Source organism: Hemicordylus capensis, chromosome 10 (genome assembly GCF_027244095.1).
Source record: "Hemicordylus capensis ecotype Gifberg chromosome 10, rHemCap1.1.pri, whole genome shotgun sequence".
In the NCBI taxonomy this organism is placed as follows: domain Eukaryota; kingdom Metazoa; phylum Chordata; class Lepidosauria; order Squamata; family Cordylidae; genus Hemicordylus; species Hemicordylus capensis.
This window is the reverse complement of record NC_069666.1, coordinates 7,295,203-7,311,663: the sequence shown is the minus strand read 5'-3', so window position 1 is coordinate 7,311,663 and position 16,461 is coordinate 7,295,203. Positions and strand designations below refer to the sequence as shown.

Genomic DNA, 16,461 nt, shown 5'->3' with positions numbered 1-16,461 from the left:
CTCAGACATAGAAGGAGTGCTGGTCTTGTTGGAGCGAACATGAATTGTCCCCTTTGCTAAGCAGGGTCTGCCCTCATTTACATTTGAATGCGAGACTACGAGGCGAGTCTCACGATCAGTAAGACTCGCCGAGAGCAGGTTTGTGGGGAAAGTGGGCTTAGCACACTCTCCCTGCAGATGATCATTCAGTCTGCCCTGGGCGGCCATATCAGCCGCCCACACGACTGCCAGCTCTGTCACGGAGCCGGCAGGGGCTGCGGGGATTGGGGGCCATGCAGCCCCTGGAAGATCCAGGATGGCCTGAGTGAGTGTATGGGGCATCCTGGAGAGACCCCCGGGGCCAGGAGGCTTGTTTCAGCCTCTCGGTGGGGGTCTGGAGCAGGGAGAGCGGGGATTGGGACCACAGGTCCATTCAACCCACTGTTTCTCATTACCTCTGAAGTCATCATCAGACTCTGAGCCTGGTTTGGGGTGGTGAGTGCGGAGGGAGCCTTGGGTGGCCAGATCGGCTGCCCACATGATTGCTGGCTCCATGACGCAGCCGGCGGGGGCTGGGGGGAGCCTTGGCCGATTGGCCCCCGCAAGCTCCAGCATGCCCTGCACAAGTGCTCAGGGCATGCTGGCAAGACCCCCAGAGCCGGGAGGTGGCTTTTCACCTCCCCTCCGGGGGTCTCCTCATGAGTAGCTGTGGTGTGGAGCTGCACCGTGGTTACTCACGATCAGAAAGCCCGGGTTTGCGGAGAACTCGCTCCGCAAACCCGGGCTTTAGGGAGGGCTACCAAAGCGGGCTAGCAGCTTGTAAGCCACCGGGCTCGTCTGCAAGCCTGGTGGTTTGCACGACTAACAAAAATTGGGCTAGGCTCTCCTAGCCTGATTTTTGTTGATCATGAGAATAGCCCCTATGTCTTTCCATTGATAGTCCCCTCCATAACTATTCTGGCAACACATTGGCACAATAGTAAAAATAGTTGTCTTCTGTTGTGGAAAAAGGACTTCTCCTTTGGAAAGGTTGCTCTAGACGGTTGCCTGGGGTGACTGAGAGAAAGGTCTCCTCCAGGCAAGTGGAGGGAGAAAAGTCTGCATATCTCGGTTTTACTCAGCTGGAGATGTTTGGCTTCACAGCCCATGAATGATTTAACCCCAGTTTCCCAGAGCATGTGGCTGCCGGCTGCTGTCCAGATAATGGCACCAGAGGGGGCCATTGAGGACAGCTCCATTAACAAATCTACATAACCTCAGAGTCCTTTGGCTTATTCCAGCTTGGTGTCTTTTTTGGAACAGAAGGTTTCCTGCAAGCATGCCTCAGAGGTTCAATTCTGGGCCACCTTAGCCAAATCTGCCAGTTCTTTCCTCCTCTGCTCCTTCCCTCAGTCAATTCCATCCAGAGACTGAGCACCATGGACCAATGATAACTGGCATGGGATTACAGAGATCTACAAGATTTGTGTAGGGTTATGCTTGAACTGTGATTTAAAATTGAGGGCTTCCACAACCCCTTTAACACGGAGGAGAGCAGGTCCATCCCTGCTCCTCCTCTGCTCACCGTCATCGACATACTTGTGGTGCTCCCCCCAGCTATCAGCATACACCAGCGGTGCTCCTCCCCAGCTGCCCCGGCGCGGCACCAACACACACATGGTCTCTGTGCATGCCCACATGTCTACTATGATCCAAGGACACAGTTCTACCCTCACCCTGCCTTATTTTGCTAGATCCAGGTCTTGTGGGTTCCTGCTCAAAGTTAGCTGAGGTCCTGAGCCCCTTCTCATAGGAACATAGGCAGCTGGCTTATACTGAGTCAGACCACTGGTCCATGTATCTCAGTATTGTCTGCACTGACTGGCAGCAGCTCTCCAAAGTTTCAGGCAGGAGTCTTTCCCAACCTTACCTGGAGAAGCTGCCACGGATTGGTCCTGGGACCTTCTGTATGCAAACAGATGCCCCGTCCCCTAAGAGGGAGAGCTTACAGTAGACAGTGCTCATACATAGCTATCCATCCAAATGCAAACCATGGAAAACTCTGCTTAGCAAAGGGGAAAAATCATGCTTGCTACTGCAAGATCGGCATCTCCTCAGAGCTGCCCATGTGCCTCTCAGATTCCTAACTTGCTGGAGATCCTGGCTTGGTCAAGAGCAGGATAATAATTCACATAAGACAGAATTGTGGCCATTCCCTTCTATAGGAAAGAATAAAGGACGCCACTGGGAGATCAGTTTTGCTTGATGGATGCCATTGGAACCAAGTAGGCTTCTGCCTGAATAGTTATGCTCTTGTTTATGTTTTGGTCACATCAGTGTGTGACATAATATTGGGAACTGACTTTCTTGTCCCATTACATGACAAGGCAGCCCAAAGCTCACATAGTTGTGAAACATGGTTGACAGGCAGTTGAGTGAACATTGGAGATGAAGAGAAAGCCAACATCTATGAGGGATGTCTTTGGAGTTGGACCCCAGAAAAATCCCTGCTTTACAGAGACACCAAAGCAGTATGTGATGAGTCAGCAGTATGAGATAAGATCAATTCAATCTAAGCTTCACCGTGCATTTCGAGAATCCAGCTGAACGGCCAAGGGTTAGGGTTCAAAGGCAATAACCCAGCTCTCAAGACTTTCCACAGGGACTTATTTTAGGACTGAAAGGAAATGGCTGAGAAGACACTCTCTGCAACACCTGCTTGCAAACCAAACACATAACAAAGGACATCCGGGCAATTTCCCCCCTATGCAGCTGCTGACAATAATAAAAATACTTAAGATTCTTTCTGAATCCCAGAACTTCAAATTATTTGATGGAACCACCACCTGCTTATTATGCAGCATAAGCTCACTCCTCCCATAAGAAGTACTATGGATAATCAGATGTGAGGGTCAAATAGCCCCCAATGTAATAAAAACTTTTTCTAACAGAGAGCGATTTTACAACTTTGATTTGACATAAACATAAGATTATGTTAAGATTATAATACAGGAGTTTACCAATGTAGGGATATTATTTAGAGCAGGGCTGAACAACTTCAAAACCACCACCAACTTCGAAACCACCAACACCGAAACCATCCATCATCCCTGACAATTGCTCACCGTGGCTGGGGATGATGGGAGTTATAGTCCAGCATCTGCAGAGGGGCTGAAGTTGATTTAGAATGTGTGATGATCCAGAATGTTGTTTATGATGGGGTCTCAAAGACCCCAACACCTAACTAATGTACTTTTTAATCAAAAACTTTATCCCTTCATGTAGCTTCTGTCATGCAGAAGCTGTCTTCTCTTTTCTCCAAGGGAAGGTGAGGTGCTCCAGTCCCTTTACGTTTTGTTTTGTTTTAATGTTGCCCTTTTTATGTACTTTTTTCGCTTAGATTTTAAAAAGACAATTCTGCTTGTTCAACACCCTCCTTTCCCCATGAAATTTCTCTGGAAGGTTGCCACCCTTACACACTTCAAGAAGTACTGCGGTCCACTGACATTATGGTAGTGGATCCTGGAGCCTAATGAACTTGTCATACAAGAGCTTCCATCTGTTACGACACAATTCAGAGGGAGAGAGGCACATTTACATTATGCAGAAGCTGCCTGCATTACCTGGTTCTACTTCTTTTTTCTTTTTTTAAAAAGAAGGAACAGCAGGGTGATGGATTGTGGGAAATCACCGAAACAGGTACAGCAGCCATTAAGGTTGACTGAAGCATGATTGCAATTTTGCATAGAATAGGGGCATTTGGGATGATGTGTAATTTAAAAGCTCATTGCTTGCATCCTACCTAGCATTATGCTCTAGAGGGTGTAGAGGAGAAAATGTGCGAGTCTAGTCCATTTGCAATCAGCTGTTTGTGTTCTACTACCAAATGGCTGACAAAACCTCATAAAAATACTAAGTAATGCAAATGTGCCTTGCATTAAAGTGGCCGGGAAGAGGCTGGCAAACCGAAGATGGAACTGATGGATTTGCTGAAATGTGCTTGAAATAAATACCACCCTATATCAATCCACCCACTCAGGATGGAAGGGGTCCCCCCCCTTTCCTTCAAAATGGGGAGAGTATTCCCCCCCCTTGCTTCTCAAAGGCCAGTCAACGTGGCTTTTATTTGCATGTTTATCTTACCTCCCACCCCAGCTCGTAATTCCACTGTCATTGACACGTGAATCCCTTCTCAATAAAATCAGAGTCTAGTTAGGGGAACAAATGTTGCTTTCTGGTACTTTGAGTCGAGCGCTTCAGAGAAACAGTTTGCATTTTCCACTCGTCTCGGCTCTCCACTATTACTTAGCAACCCACTCAGTCAGCCACTGCAGGGATTGCTGGGAGAGCCTGGAGTCTTTCCTCTTAACCCAGCCACGGGTTTCATTCAGACACAGTCGGGGGCTGGATGCTGATTCTGGCTTTATGAGTCTTCACATGTCTAGGCCGGCGGGAAGGCTGATCTTTATTTTAGCAAATTGTTTGGAGCCAGCTATGGGGAGGCAGAGGGACATTTGGAACTAGCATCTCAGCTGGCAGGGAGATTTTCCTTGCTGCTTTGCTAAGCACTCCAATGCTGCGGTGAATTCATGGATGGTTTGGCCATGCCATTATTAGGTGTGTGGGGGGGGAGAGATTATTGACTCTACATCTATGCACTGTGCTATCCAAACCAGCAGTGACTCCAGATCTTTCTTGTAGTATATTTTCCTTATTATGATTATTTTTCTGTATAAAGTGCTTTGAGTCTATGGGAGGAGAGCGGGTCTTGTGGTAGCAAGCATGAATTGTCCCCTTTGCTAAGTAGGGTCTGCCCTGATTTGCATTTGAATGGGAGATGAAATGCGGGAGCACTGTAAGGTATTCTCCTTAGGGGATGGAGCCGCTCTAGGAAGAGCAGAAGACCCCAAGTTCCCTCCCTGGTGTCTCCATATAGGGCTGGGAGAGACTCTTGCCTGTAACCTTGGAGAAGCCACTGCCAGTCTGTGTAGACAATACTGAGCTAGATGGACCAGTGCTCTGACTCAGTATATGGTAGCCTCATACGTACATATGTATGTATGTGTCCGGCTACACGTCCCTGTCTCCTTTAGCCAGCCTGGCTAGGCTTATCGGGTCCGGCCTCAGAGCAGAGACAGGGAGGGGACTGAGCACCACCCTGTCCCTCCTCTGTCCCAGGCTGCTTCTTCCTTGTGTCTGCCCCTCTCTCATCCCTAGCCAGCTCCTTATATGCTTCCTCACAGGCTATGCATCTCCCGCCCCCAATAACGGGGCCAACGCCCCTCTTTATTACCTATTATTGATTACCCCTTACAGCTGTTGCCAATGCCTCTCCCCTTCTCCTTCCTCCTGCTCAGATCCCCCTCTGTTCGGCAGAGGCGTAACTAGGGAAAATGGCGCCCGGGGCAAGCACTGAAATGGTGCCCCCCCGCCCCCCAACACACTACATTATACTTAGGTTTTTCCTCACAAGCGCCCGCCGCCGCCAAGCCAGGCCACTGACTGGCCACCAGGCACCAGCAAAGCAATGGGGGGGGGGCGCGGGCGGCGCGGAAGGGACCGCTCATGGGGGAGGGGGCGCCGACGCGCTCCCTTGACTGCTGCAGTGCTGCTGCACTGAGCAGGAAACATTTGTATTAACAAAAAATTTAAAAACAAAATTAAAAAATTTTTTGTCATGGCGGCGCCCCCCACGTGACCAGAAAAGATGGCGCCCGGGGCACGTGCCCCCCCTGCCCCCCCTATAGTTACGCCTCTGCTGTTCGGGAGGCATGCTGCTGATGTTATCCAAGCACGCCTCCCCTTCGGTCTTATCAGGGCTCAGCTCCTCCTCCACTGGAGCCAAGTCCTTGCCTGTTGGCTGTCTTTCCTCCATCTCTCCCTGGCTACCACCCGTCCCTGTCGCCTTGGGCCCTCTCACCACACCGTCCTCAGAGGTTAGGGCATCCGGCCTCGCTGGACAGTATGTATGTATGTACATACCTTGTTTGATGAAGAGTGGTAGTTAAGTTGTAGGAGTCCACATCTATGTTATGCTGATCTTTGGCCTACATCCATTGTATCCAAAACCTTTCTACCTTTGTTTGTTTGTTTAGCTAGCCCTTCATCCTAAGACTCTAGGGTGGTTAACAACAAGTTAAAAACTATTCCATAAAAACATAAAAACAGAATAAACACAGCTAGGAGTTTAAAAAGAGCAAAGGACAGCTCATTGGCCAAAAGCTTGGATAAAAGGGGCAGTCTTCACTTTCCTCCTATAGGCTGGGAGAGAGGGAGCCATGTGGGTCTCAGCTGAGAGTGAGTTCCACAGCTTGGGGGCAACAACTGAGAAGGCCCTGTCCCATGTGCTCGACATATGGGCCTCAGCATGTGTTGGTATGTGGAGCCAAGCCCTCTAAGCAATCTAGTCAGGTGGGTATGTTCAGCTGGAAGCAGACAGTCTTTAAGGTACCCTATGGTACTTTATCTGCAGAGGAAACCTAAGGCACTCTGCATGGACTAAGGTTATGCCCTAGAACAGCTATGAGCAGACGTCAGGCTTGCAGGGTCTCTTCTGGCTTGTTAATGGAACCTTGAAGTCCACCAACTGGAACCAGATGCAAAATGGTGGCTCAGGAGGGTGAGTTGGTGACCTCTTGACGGAGAGGAGAGCTGGTCTTGTGGTAGCAAGCATGACTTGTCCCCATAGCTAAGCAGGGTCTGCCCTGGTTGCATCTGAATGGGAGACCTGATGTGTGAGCACTGCAAGATATTCCCCTCAGGGGATGAAGCCGCTCTGGGAAGAGCATCTAGGTTCAAAGTTCCCTCCTTGGCAGCATCTCCAAGATAGGGCTGAGAGAGATTCCTGCCTGCAACCTTGGAGAAGCTGCTGCCAGTCTGTGAAGACAATACTGAGCTAGATAGACCAATGGTCTGACTCAGTATATGGCAGTTTCCTATGTTCCTATGTTCCTTGTCATGACCCTGGATCCAGGACTCATTCCCACTGTGGAATGAGGTGGACAGTTCAGGGGTGAGACAAAGTGGGAAGCCTCTATCACCACATGCCACTGGAACCTTCGTGCCAGGGGAATCAGGGGAGCATGTGCCAGCACCTCCACCACAATCCAAGAACACAGCCTGGTCTTTATCCTCAGAGGAGTCTGCAGGGTGGGGGAGCTGCCAGTCCTAACAGAGTCCCCTCAGCACCACTGGAAACACCCCTTAAGAAATGCCATGAGGATTTTTCAAGAAAAAGAGGCCTTCCCTAGGGAAGAGATGGGCCAATCCACTCAGCCTGGGGAGCAGCCATAAAAACCAGCAGTCTCTTCCAAGAAGCAGTTGGGGCCACATCCCTGGTCTGTTTCCATGGCCAGCTCTTGTGTTTCTGCTTGGTGCTGGCCCAGGTCCTGACTCCTTGGCCCTCAGAGCTGGATTGTTGCCTTGGCAGAGAACCCAGCTCATCTTGGAGCAGGATATCTCTCAGCCTCAGCGCCCATCACCTGCAAATAGTAGTATGGATGGGTTACCCCATCAGAGTCTTTAGACAGCTCTATTGGCCAACTGTAAAGTGTTGTGTTCAAGTGGACTCTGTTGCCCTTAAATGAGCCCCCTGGCACTGGACAAAGTGCAGCACTGTATGGTGAGAACGGCCATCTCCACATGGTGCCAGCGGACCATGCAGAGTATTCAGCTTTGGCCAAAGCTTCACAGAGGCCCAACAGACAATTATTTCGGAGACTGCACTGAGGGTTGATGGGGGCCACCACTGGCCCCTGGGCAGAGGCAGAGCTATAATTAGGCAGATGGGTTCAAAGAACCCGAGCCGCCCAGCTCCTAAGAGCCACCAGGCTCACCCCTTGCTCTTCCCTATTTTCTTCATCTTCTCCCTCACTCCAGGTAAGGGAGCTCATGCCCCCACCCAGAGCTCATTTCCCAGACGGCTTAGTTGTCAGCTGGGTATTTTCTCCATTCTCTGTTTTCTCCTTCCTGGGAGTGAGAGAGAGAACAGAGAAAACACTCAGTCCATTGCATTTTCGACTGGGAAATGAACTCATTAGGGCCATGCGGACCCTTCCAGGTGTTGACCACACCCCCTGCATGTGACATGACACACTGGGGGCATGGCTGGTGTATGGGAGGGGCTGCCAGGGAGAGGGGCAAAATGAGCCCCCTCTCCCCTAGCTAAGCATCTGCCCCCGGGCCTTACATAGAAGAACAGTGCTATAGGTGATAGATAGATAGATAGATAGATAGATAGATAGATAGATAGATAGATAGATAGATAGATAGATAGATAGATAGACCTCCTGATATATTGGCTCTACCTCCTGAACTCTCATTGCGAATCTTGCTCCAGGTGGTGGACCTTGAGGTTCTAGTGAAGAATAGAACCTCAGCTATCCATGTAGCTCCAGCAAGCTTGAAATCTGCCTACCTCTGTAGTCCCCAAGAGAGCTTGAATGGCTCTGGAAGGCAGAATACACCACTTCAGGGAGGAATACTACCCATGAAGCGCTTTTCATAGGACTACATTGCAGCTGTTCACCAACCCACGTGCACCAAAGTGGATATCACTGATAATCCTGGAAGTGAGGGAGGAGGTTGCCTCCCTCCATAAGCCACCCAGTACCCTATTTGATATTTTTCATGGAGTCTTGGGCCTTTTAAATTTTTGCAATAAATGACCGGCTTCAAAACTATGAGAGAGCACACGCATATGTCCTAGGATGGGATGTATTAAAAAAATCTAAAAATATCCTCCATGGCTGGGATCACAGGAGTCCTGTGGAGGCAGAACTGAGAAAGCATCTGAGGAGATTTACTTGAAGGGAATGCAAACTTGAAAAGGGGGGGAATAAAAGTAACATCAGTTGGAGGGCATGGAAGAAGGGGATGGGGAGGGGAAGTTAAGAGGGAAACTTTCTCCTTTTTTACAACCATCTAAAAGGCTGGGAGTCAGAAAAACCAAGCAATATCACAGCTATTCCCATGGGACGCGTCTGTTTTCCCGAGCCTCCCAATTAATTATGCATGCTATTGAAGAGATGTAACCCAGTTTTGGGAGAAAAAAACAAAGCCTTTTTTAATAAGAAAAGAAAAGAAAAGATGGGAGAAAAGACGAAACGGTTTTGTTAATCCAAGTTGGAGCTAATTTCCCTTTCATCCTCCAAACCTGATGGAGAGACGGTGCGCCATGGTGCTTGTCATATGTAGCAAATACGTCCCCACTGTCTTTCGCTGATAAAACACTTTGCCACTGACCTTCAGAGGGAGGAAAATGTTCCTGGGCATAGTTTCAAGAGAGACTAATATTTATTGCAATCAGCTCCGTGGCTCACTGGTCATTGAACTCACAGCTTGAGTAAATGAGAGATGTGCTGGTGGGGATGACCTCCTCCAACCATCTGCTTAAGGAGAAAATCAGGCGGCCACCAGCTCTGGATTTGTAGTACCCCGCTAAGAAGGCTTGGTGCCCACGCCAAAACTCTTTTTACTCTTGTCAAAGCTTTCTTTCTGATGCTTTGTCCAGAGAGGAGCCTCCAGATTTGCCTCCAAAACTGCAAGAACTCTCCAAGATAACACCCAGCCATTTAATAAAGTAGGAGAAAAAGCCCTCCCGCCCAGCGTGACATCCGCAGATGGTCACTTCCCCTGCCTCCTACACTGCTTTTGATGAGCACACAATCACAAAGTGGGCATGCATGAAGCTCCAAAACTTGGGTAGGATGCTTGTCCCTACCCCGAATAATCATCGTGTGAATTAGCTTATTTGGGGCTAGTCCTGTTGAAATTATTTTTTATTTCCTTAGATGGTTCTGTAAAATCAGAACCTCTAAATCAGCCTGAAGATTTCATTTTGGAGGAGTTTGATGACAATTCTATACCCATCTAGAAATTGGGTATAGAAAATTCTATTTAAAAAATTGAAATTTTAATGTGTTATTAATGTCTTTTTATCTATTATGATTTTATCTTTTTATGAATTTTAATTGTGTTATGTTTTATGTTTTTAATTCTGTACACTGCCTAGAGATTTTTATACTAGGCGGTATATAAATTCAATCAATCAACCAATCAATATACCCCACAATTTTTTATTTTTATTTTTTATTTTTTGCAACACCAAGAAAACCTTACATCTCAACTTTGAATTGCATTGGAAAGATTAACGCTCTGAGGGTTCCAGGCAGGAATCCCATTCATTCCACCTCACATTTCTTTTTCACTTGAATGGAAACCAGACCTCATTCCACTCTGTTTAAATATGTTCTGAAGAAAATATGGACATCTAGAGCATTTGCTCCTGGGATGGGGCTGTAGCTCAGCGGTAGAGCATTCTGCTTTACATGCAGAGGGTTGCAGACACAATCCTTGGCATCTCCAGGTAGGGCTGGGAGAGACTCCTGCCTGAAATCTTGGAGAGCAACTGCCAGTCAGTGTAGGCATTACTGAGCTAGATGGACCAATGGTCTGACTCAGTATAAGGCAACTTCCTCTGTTCTCCTTCTTTTAAGTCAGTTCCATACCCTTTGGAACATAGGAAGCTGCCTTATGCCAAGTCAAACCATTGGTCCATCTAGCTCAGTATTGTCTACACAGACTGGCAGCAGCTTCTCCAAAGTTGCAGGCAGGAGTCTCTCTCAGCCCTACCTTAGAAGTGCCAGGGAGGGAACTTGGAACCTTTTTTATGCGAGCATGCAGATGCTCTTCCCAGAGTGGCCCCATCCATATAGGGGGAATATCTCACCATGCTTACATGCAGTCTCCCATTCAAATGCAAACCAGGATGAACCCTGCTTAGCAAAGCAGACAATGCATGCTTGCTACCACAAGACCAGCTTCCTTCATTGTGGGGTGGAGGGAACTGAGCTTCAAATCCATTTGCAAAGCTAGGCCCTCCTTCATCTTTCTAGTCCACAAGAGCCACACCGCAACCTGCATCACTCCGTTTTGGTACAGAGTACAATACCCAAAGAAGGGTGGCCCTTATTCACCCATGACCAGATATTTGGGAGACCAGGGGACCTTTTAGCCGCAGCTGATAAACACAGTGGTATGCATGAACTCTGAACATCCCCTTTGCTTTGGGGAACCTTCTCAGTTCACTGGAGCACAAAAGCGCCAAGGACAGGGCACACAGAAACAATCCACTCCATCTTTCACTTGCTGTCTTAACAAGCTCGGCACGGCTCCTTAAAGTGAATTTTCTGTTTGCTGGGCCCTGTAACTTGCTTCACAGTGGCTCTGTTTGCAAAATGCTACCCTGTAAGCGGTGAGCCAATTGTGTAGCGTTGACTGAGGAGGCTGGAGATCCGGAAGGACAGAAAGAGAGACATGGCAATTTGTAGAAACATGCCAGGCTCTCTCCCCCTTAAAAGCATTCTTGTTTTCTGCTCAGGCAGCAGCCAAGATGCATCTAAAAGGAATAGCTGCCTAAGATTGTCGCAGACGGAAAGAGCCATTCTTCTGAAGGCTAGAGCTGAAAGTTTCAGGCTACGGCTGACAACCCTCCAGGACTGGCTTCAGGCTGCTACATGGAAAGCTGCCGTATACTGAGTCAGACCATTGGTTTGTATAGCTCAGCACTGTCTACCCTGACTGGCAGCGGCTTCTCCAAGGTTTCAGGCAGGAGTCTCTCCCAGCCCTACCTGGAGATGCTGGGGAGTGAACCTGGAACCTTCCGCATGCAAAGCAGACACTTTACTACCACCACACTGTGGCCCCATCTGATCCTGGGCAGAGCAAGTGTAAGGGAACAGAAAGCATCTCAGAGCTTTGAAGATGTGACCTGCACACACCCACTCCTGGCAGTACGTTTCTGCTGAAGGCAGATTATAGTTGACTATGGTACCTTGGGTCTTGGAACCAAAAGGATCTTAGTTCAAATTATTTCTTGGGAAATAATTCATGTCCTTGGGAGCTGAAAAGGAATGAGAAGCTGGTATCTGAGTGGCAGACTACCCAGTTAAGTCTAGAGATGTGCACAAATCATTTCAGCACCTCTGATTCGAGGCATGGAAATGATTCGAGTTCCCCTGGCAGAAATGTTTCAGCAGGGGGATGGTGACTAGGTGCTTTAAATGGAGGGAGGCAGGTTCTCCTTGCCCCTCTGTTGCGAAACTTTGCTTAGCACTTGAGACGGCATCCACGCACACGCAGACACCATTTACATCATCATGATGATGATGATGATGATGATGCCAGTGGGATGCTGGGAACAAGGAACTTCCTGTTCCCAAACAGGAAACTCCCACATGGCATCACTGCTAAGAACGGAACAGTGTGGGTGTTTGGCATGAAGAGCGCCATGCTGTGGTGGCCATGCAACAGAGGGGTTCCAAAGGCCTGCCTCCCTCCATTTAAAGCACCTGCTTCCCCCCTCCCACGCACCCCCAGTTATGCACAAAACACTTTGTGCACATCCCTTTGTGCACATCCACTTTGTGCAAATCCCATCAACATGTTGGGGAAAAGGGCTAGAAACATATGAAGTGGCCTTACACTACGTCGGACCATTCATCAATCTAGATCAGGTCTGCTCAACTTTAGCCCTCAAGCTGTTTTTGGACTACAGCTCCCATAGCAGTCAATAGCCAGGAATTATGGGAATTGTAGGCCAACATCTGCAGGAGGGCCAAATTTGAGCAGCCCTGGTCTAGATCCAAAGGTACACTGACTGGCAGAGGGTCTCCAAGGTTTCAAATAAGGGCCTTTCCTAGCCCTACTTGGAGATGTCAGGAAATGAACCCAGGACCTCCTGCATGTGCTGCACCATTCAGCTCTGGCCCCTCCTTCAGTGGTTAATGAAGCCAATGAGTTTAGCATTTCCCTATTCCTGTCTATGTATCCCACCCCTTTGTCTTCAAGGAACCCCCTACTGGCCACTCATTTCCAGCTGGTGGCACAAGATATCGTGATTGGGCATGAGGAAACGAAAGCAGGAACTCAGCTGAAGCCATGAAACTCCACAGAACTGACAAAATAACTCCCACTCAACTCATGCAGTAATGGCATTTTTGACACCACACTGGCATCCATTTGCAAATATTTGTCCACATGCACAAATGTCAAAGATCTCCACAATAATTATCTCCATGGTAACTACATCTGCCCAGCTAAATAACCCCTATTGCGTTCGTCTGAGAAATTTTGTATGGTACAACTCCAATTACCTGAATGCAGGAAATCCAAATTGCTTGAACTTTTGTGGTCACAAAGTCTGAGTGTGCAGTGCAGTCCTCATGGAAAGCTAGGCCAGGGATGCACACTGTGGAAACAGAACTCATTTGGTGGCAAAGGCCTGTTTAAATGAAAATAACTATCCACTAGATCCCTCCGAAATTGGACTCCTCCCCTGGCTACCTATGGGGACTACAGCATTGTATTGCTGTGTACTGAGGGACAGACCCATCAGGAATTTACTCTGAAAACAGCTTCTAATAACTAGTTAAACTTGCTGGACATCTTATGGATTGCCATGCACAGGAACATGGATCTAGCTCAATATTGTGACTCTGCACTGACTGGCAGAGGCTCTCCAAGGTTTCAGGCAGGAGTCTCTCTCAGGCCTACCTAGAGATGCTGCCCGGGACTGAACCTGGGGCCTTCTGCATGCAAGATGCAGATGTTTTTCCATTTAGTTATGGCCTCATCCCGAGGGGAATATCTTACAGAGCTCACACATGTAGTATCCCAGCCAAATAGAAATCAAGGCAGATCCTGCTTAGCAAAGGGGCCAATTTGTGCTGGCTACCACAAGACTAGGTCTCCTAGATTTCCAAACTGGACTGGGTACCTTGATGGTTTTGTGGCTGGGGATGATGGGAATTGTAGTACAACAACAACAACAACAGGAGAGCTGTTGTTTAGAGGAGAACTAGTCTTGTGGTAGCAAGCATAACTTGTCCCCTTAGCTAAGCAGGGTCCACCCTGGTTGCATATGAATGGGAGACTTGATGTGTGAGCACTGGAAGAGATTCCCCTTAAGGGAAGGAGCTGCTCTGGGAAGAGGACCAGAAGGTTCCAAGTTCCCTCCCTGGCATCATCTCCAAGATAGAGCTGAGAGAGATTCCTGCCTGCAACCTTGGGGAAGCCGCTATCAGTCTGTGTAGACAATACTGAGCTAGATGGACCTATGGTCTGACTCAGTATGGGGCAGCTTCCCATGTTCCTAACAGAAGAGTCAAGGTTGCCTACCTTTGCACTAGTGGTTATGCATCGTCACAGAGCACCATAACTTTAGTGCAACTCCACAGTCTTCTTATGCAAGCATAACCTTGTTCATTCCATGTGTGCATCGTTAGTCAGGATGTTATTATTACACTGCTCTTCAACAAGTTCTCACAGCAGTTTATGTAGCAAAAATAATGAGAACTCTTGAGAAGCAACTGCAGGCCGGTAAGAGCTAAAACTGAAGTTCCCATCAGTTTCCCTATTTATTAACCAGAGATAGATATCAGAATGTATTTGAGTCTTGGCGAGATTGCAACTTAATGTATAAAACATATGTAAACTGTATATATTAGCCACACTCTTAAAATACAGGCCACATTCGCACATAACGTGGAACTAGAGTTGCAGGGGCCAGAAGTTGAGAAACTGTTATGTCTGAATGCATGCAACTCCAGTTACGTCTGTAAAGTGATCAGAGATTGTGCTCCGCAAACTCCAATTTGAACCCTCAGTTTGTGGTGAGTTTCATTCTTCATAAGAGGGGTTGGAGTGCCAGGGCATAACGTCTGAATGTAGCACTGGAGGCTGCATTCGCTCTAACCGGAGTTGAGGGAGGAAGCTCCTCCCTCTCTCTGGACGTGATTGGCTGTGCAGGCTGCCCTTCAAGCAAGAGCGAAGCCCACACAGCCAGTCTCCCCTTTTCCCTGACTGCAGAGAGCCCACTCTCTGTTTTGTCTGAATGTGGACAGAAGAGCAGGGGTAGGGGTAGGTAGCGGAACTGTGGGTTGATTGGACCCATGGTTCCTTGTTAAGTGCAAATGAGGGCCATATACACATGTGCACTTTAAAGAAGAAAAACCTACTGCATAAATCACTTTTAACTCACCCCCAGTCAGTAAATCGTTACCCATGCCAAAGTCTTATGTTGTCACCAAAAGATACCTTGGTTCAAATTAAGGGCCAAACTTGACATGACCTGATTGGAACTTGCAACACCTTTTGATTTCTCACAAAGCTGGGAAGCAGCTGGTTTTGACTTAGGCCACGGTGTGGGGGTAAGAGTATAACACTTTGCCCCATGCTGATCCCCCAACTCAAACCCCCTCCTGAATTCTTCAAAATGTCTTTTTGAGAGGAACCAATATATTTTGAGATACTTCCATTTTCTCCCTGGGGGAACTCTGAACACCCTAAAATTTGGAACGAATGGCTCCATTTTGGAGAAATTTCTCTACATCTTGATAGTGGGCAGTTCGGAGGCCAAGAACACCTCTCCACAGCCCATATTATTGTGAGATAGGTCTTGAGGAATCTTTGGAATAATGCAGAAACACTGGGAACAAGAAGCTTATTATCTAAGCTGTATAGATAATATAATACAGTTGAGTCAAGGATTATGTGTAGTTTACAAAACAGTCTGATCTGGAGGAAGCACTGTTTGCACCTCCTCAGATTAATGACCGTGTATCTTTCTGGAGTCACACCTCATCGTTTTGAGTATATTTTGCCACGGAGGTGAAAAACTCTCACTGCTTTGCAGTCCTACATGCTGAAGTTAGATGACAACAGCAATTCACACACCGAGGGCAACGAGGGATTTATGAAGCAATCTGAAAAATCACTGGGCTATTAATTTCCAAATAATAACAATAACGCATGAGCGTTTGGCTCTGAGGAGTAATGGCTTTCTGGACTATTGGTCAAATTTCTACCCTCCTACCTAAGTAAGTTTTTCTTCAATGAGAAGTTGAGAAAGAGAGGGACATATACAGGCAGACCTTTTTTAAGGAACGAGATACTGTGCAAGTAGTTTGCTTGCATGCTGCAAAACTTACTTCTGTCTCTTATCTAAGCTCATTTTTGTTGCAAAGAGAAGTGAGAAAGAGAGAGGTGAAAGGAGAGAGAAATGGGTCACCTTTGTATTTCTGCAGCATCCACCAGTGCTTTGACCATTCTGAGTCTTTCTTTCTTTCTTTCTTTTTCTTTTTTTGGTTCTTTCTCTCTCATGCGTGCAGGCAGTTCTCTCTCACAAACTCTTTCTCTCTTTTTGGTTCTTTTTACTTCATTCTTTCTGTCTCTAGGTTCTTTCTCTCATGCATACAGGCAATTCTCTCTCACACACACAATCTTTCAGTTCTCTCTCTCTCTCTCTCTCTCTCTTTCTCTCTTGGTTCTTTCTCTCTCTCTCATGTGTGCAGGCAGTTCGTTCTCATTCTCTCTCTTTCTCTTCCTTCTCTTTCTCTCTCTCTTTTTCTCTTTCTTTTGGTTTTCTCTCTTTGTTCTCTCTCTCTCCCCCCCCCTCTCTTTCCATTCTTTCTCTTTCTCTCTCTCTTTTTCTCTTTCTTTTTC

General features: G+C 47.5%; 1 protein-coding gene across 9 annotated transcripts in view; it reads right to left on the bottom strand.

The window, feature by feature from the left end:
• Positions 1-16,461, bottom strand: part of AGBL1 (AGBL carboxypeptidase 1) — a 371,201-nt gene that overhangs the window by 71,870 nt on the left and 282,870 nt on the right. The window contains exon 23 of one of the 9 annotated variants that reach the window (XM_053272299.1): positions 13,112-13,207. The exons of the other annotated variants lie outside the window; for them this stretch is intronic. Within the exon in view, the coding sequence (XP_053128274.1) occupies positions 13,180-13,207 (28 nt within the window). The 3' untranslated portion in view covers positions 13,112-13,179. Of the gene's footprint in view, positions 1-13,111; positions 13,208-16,461 lie in introns of those variants that run through there. 9 annotated transcript variants of the gene reach the window in all.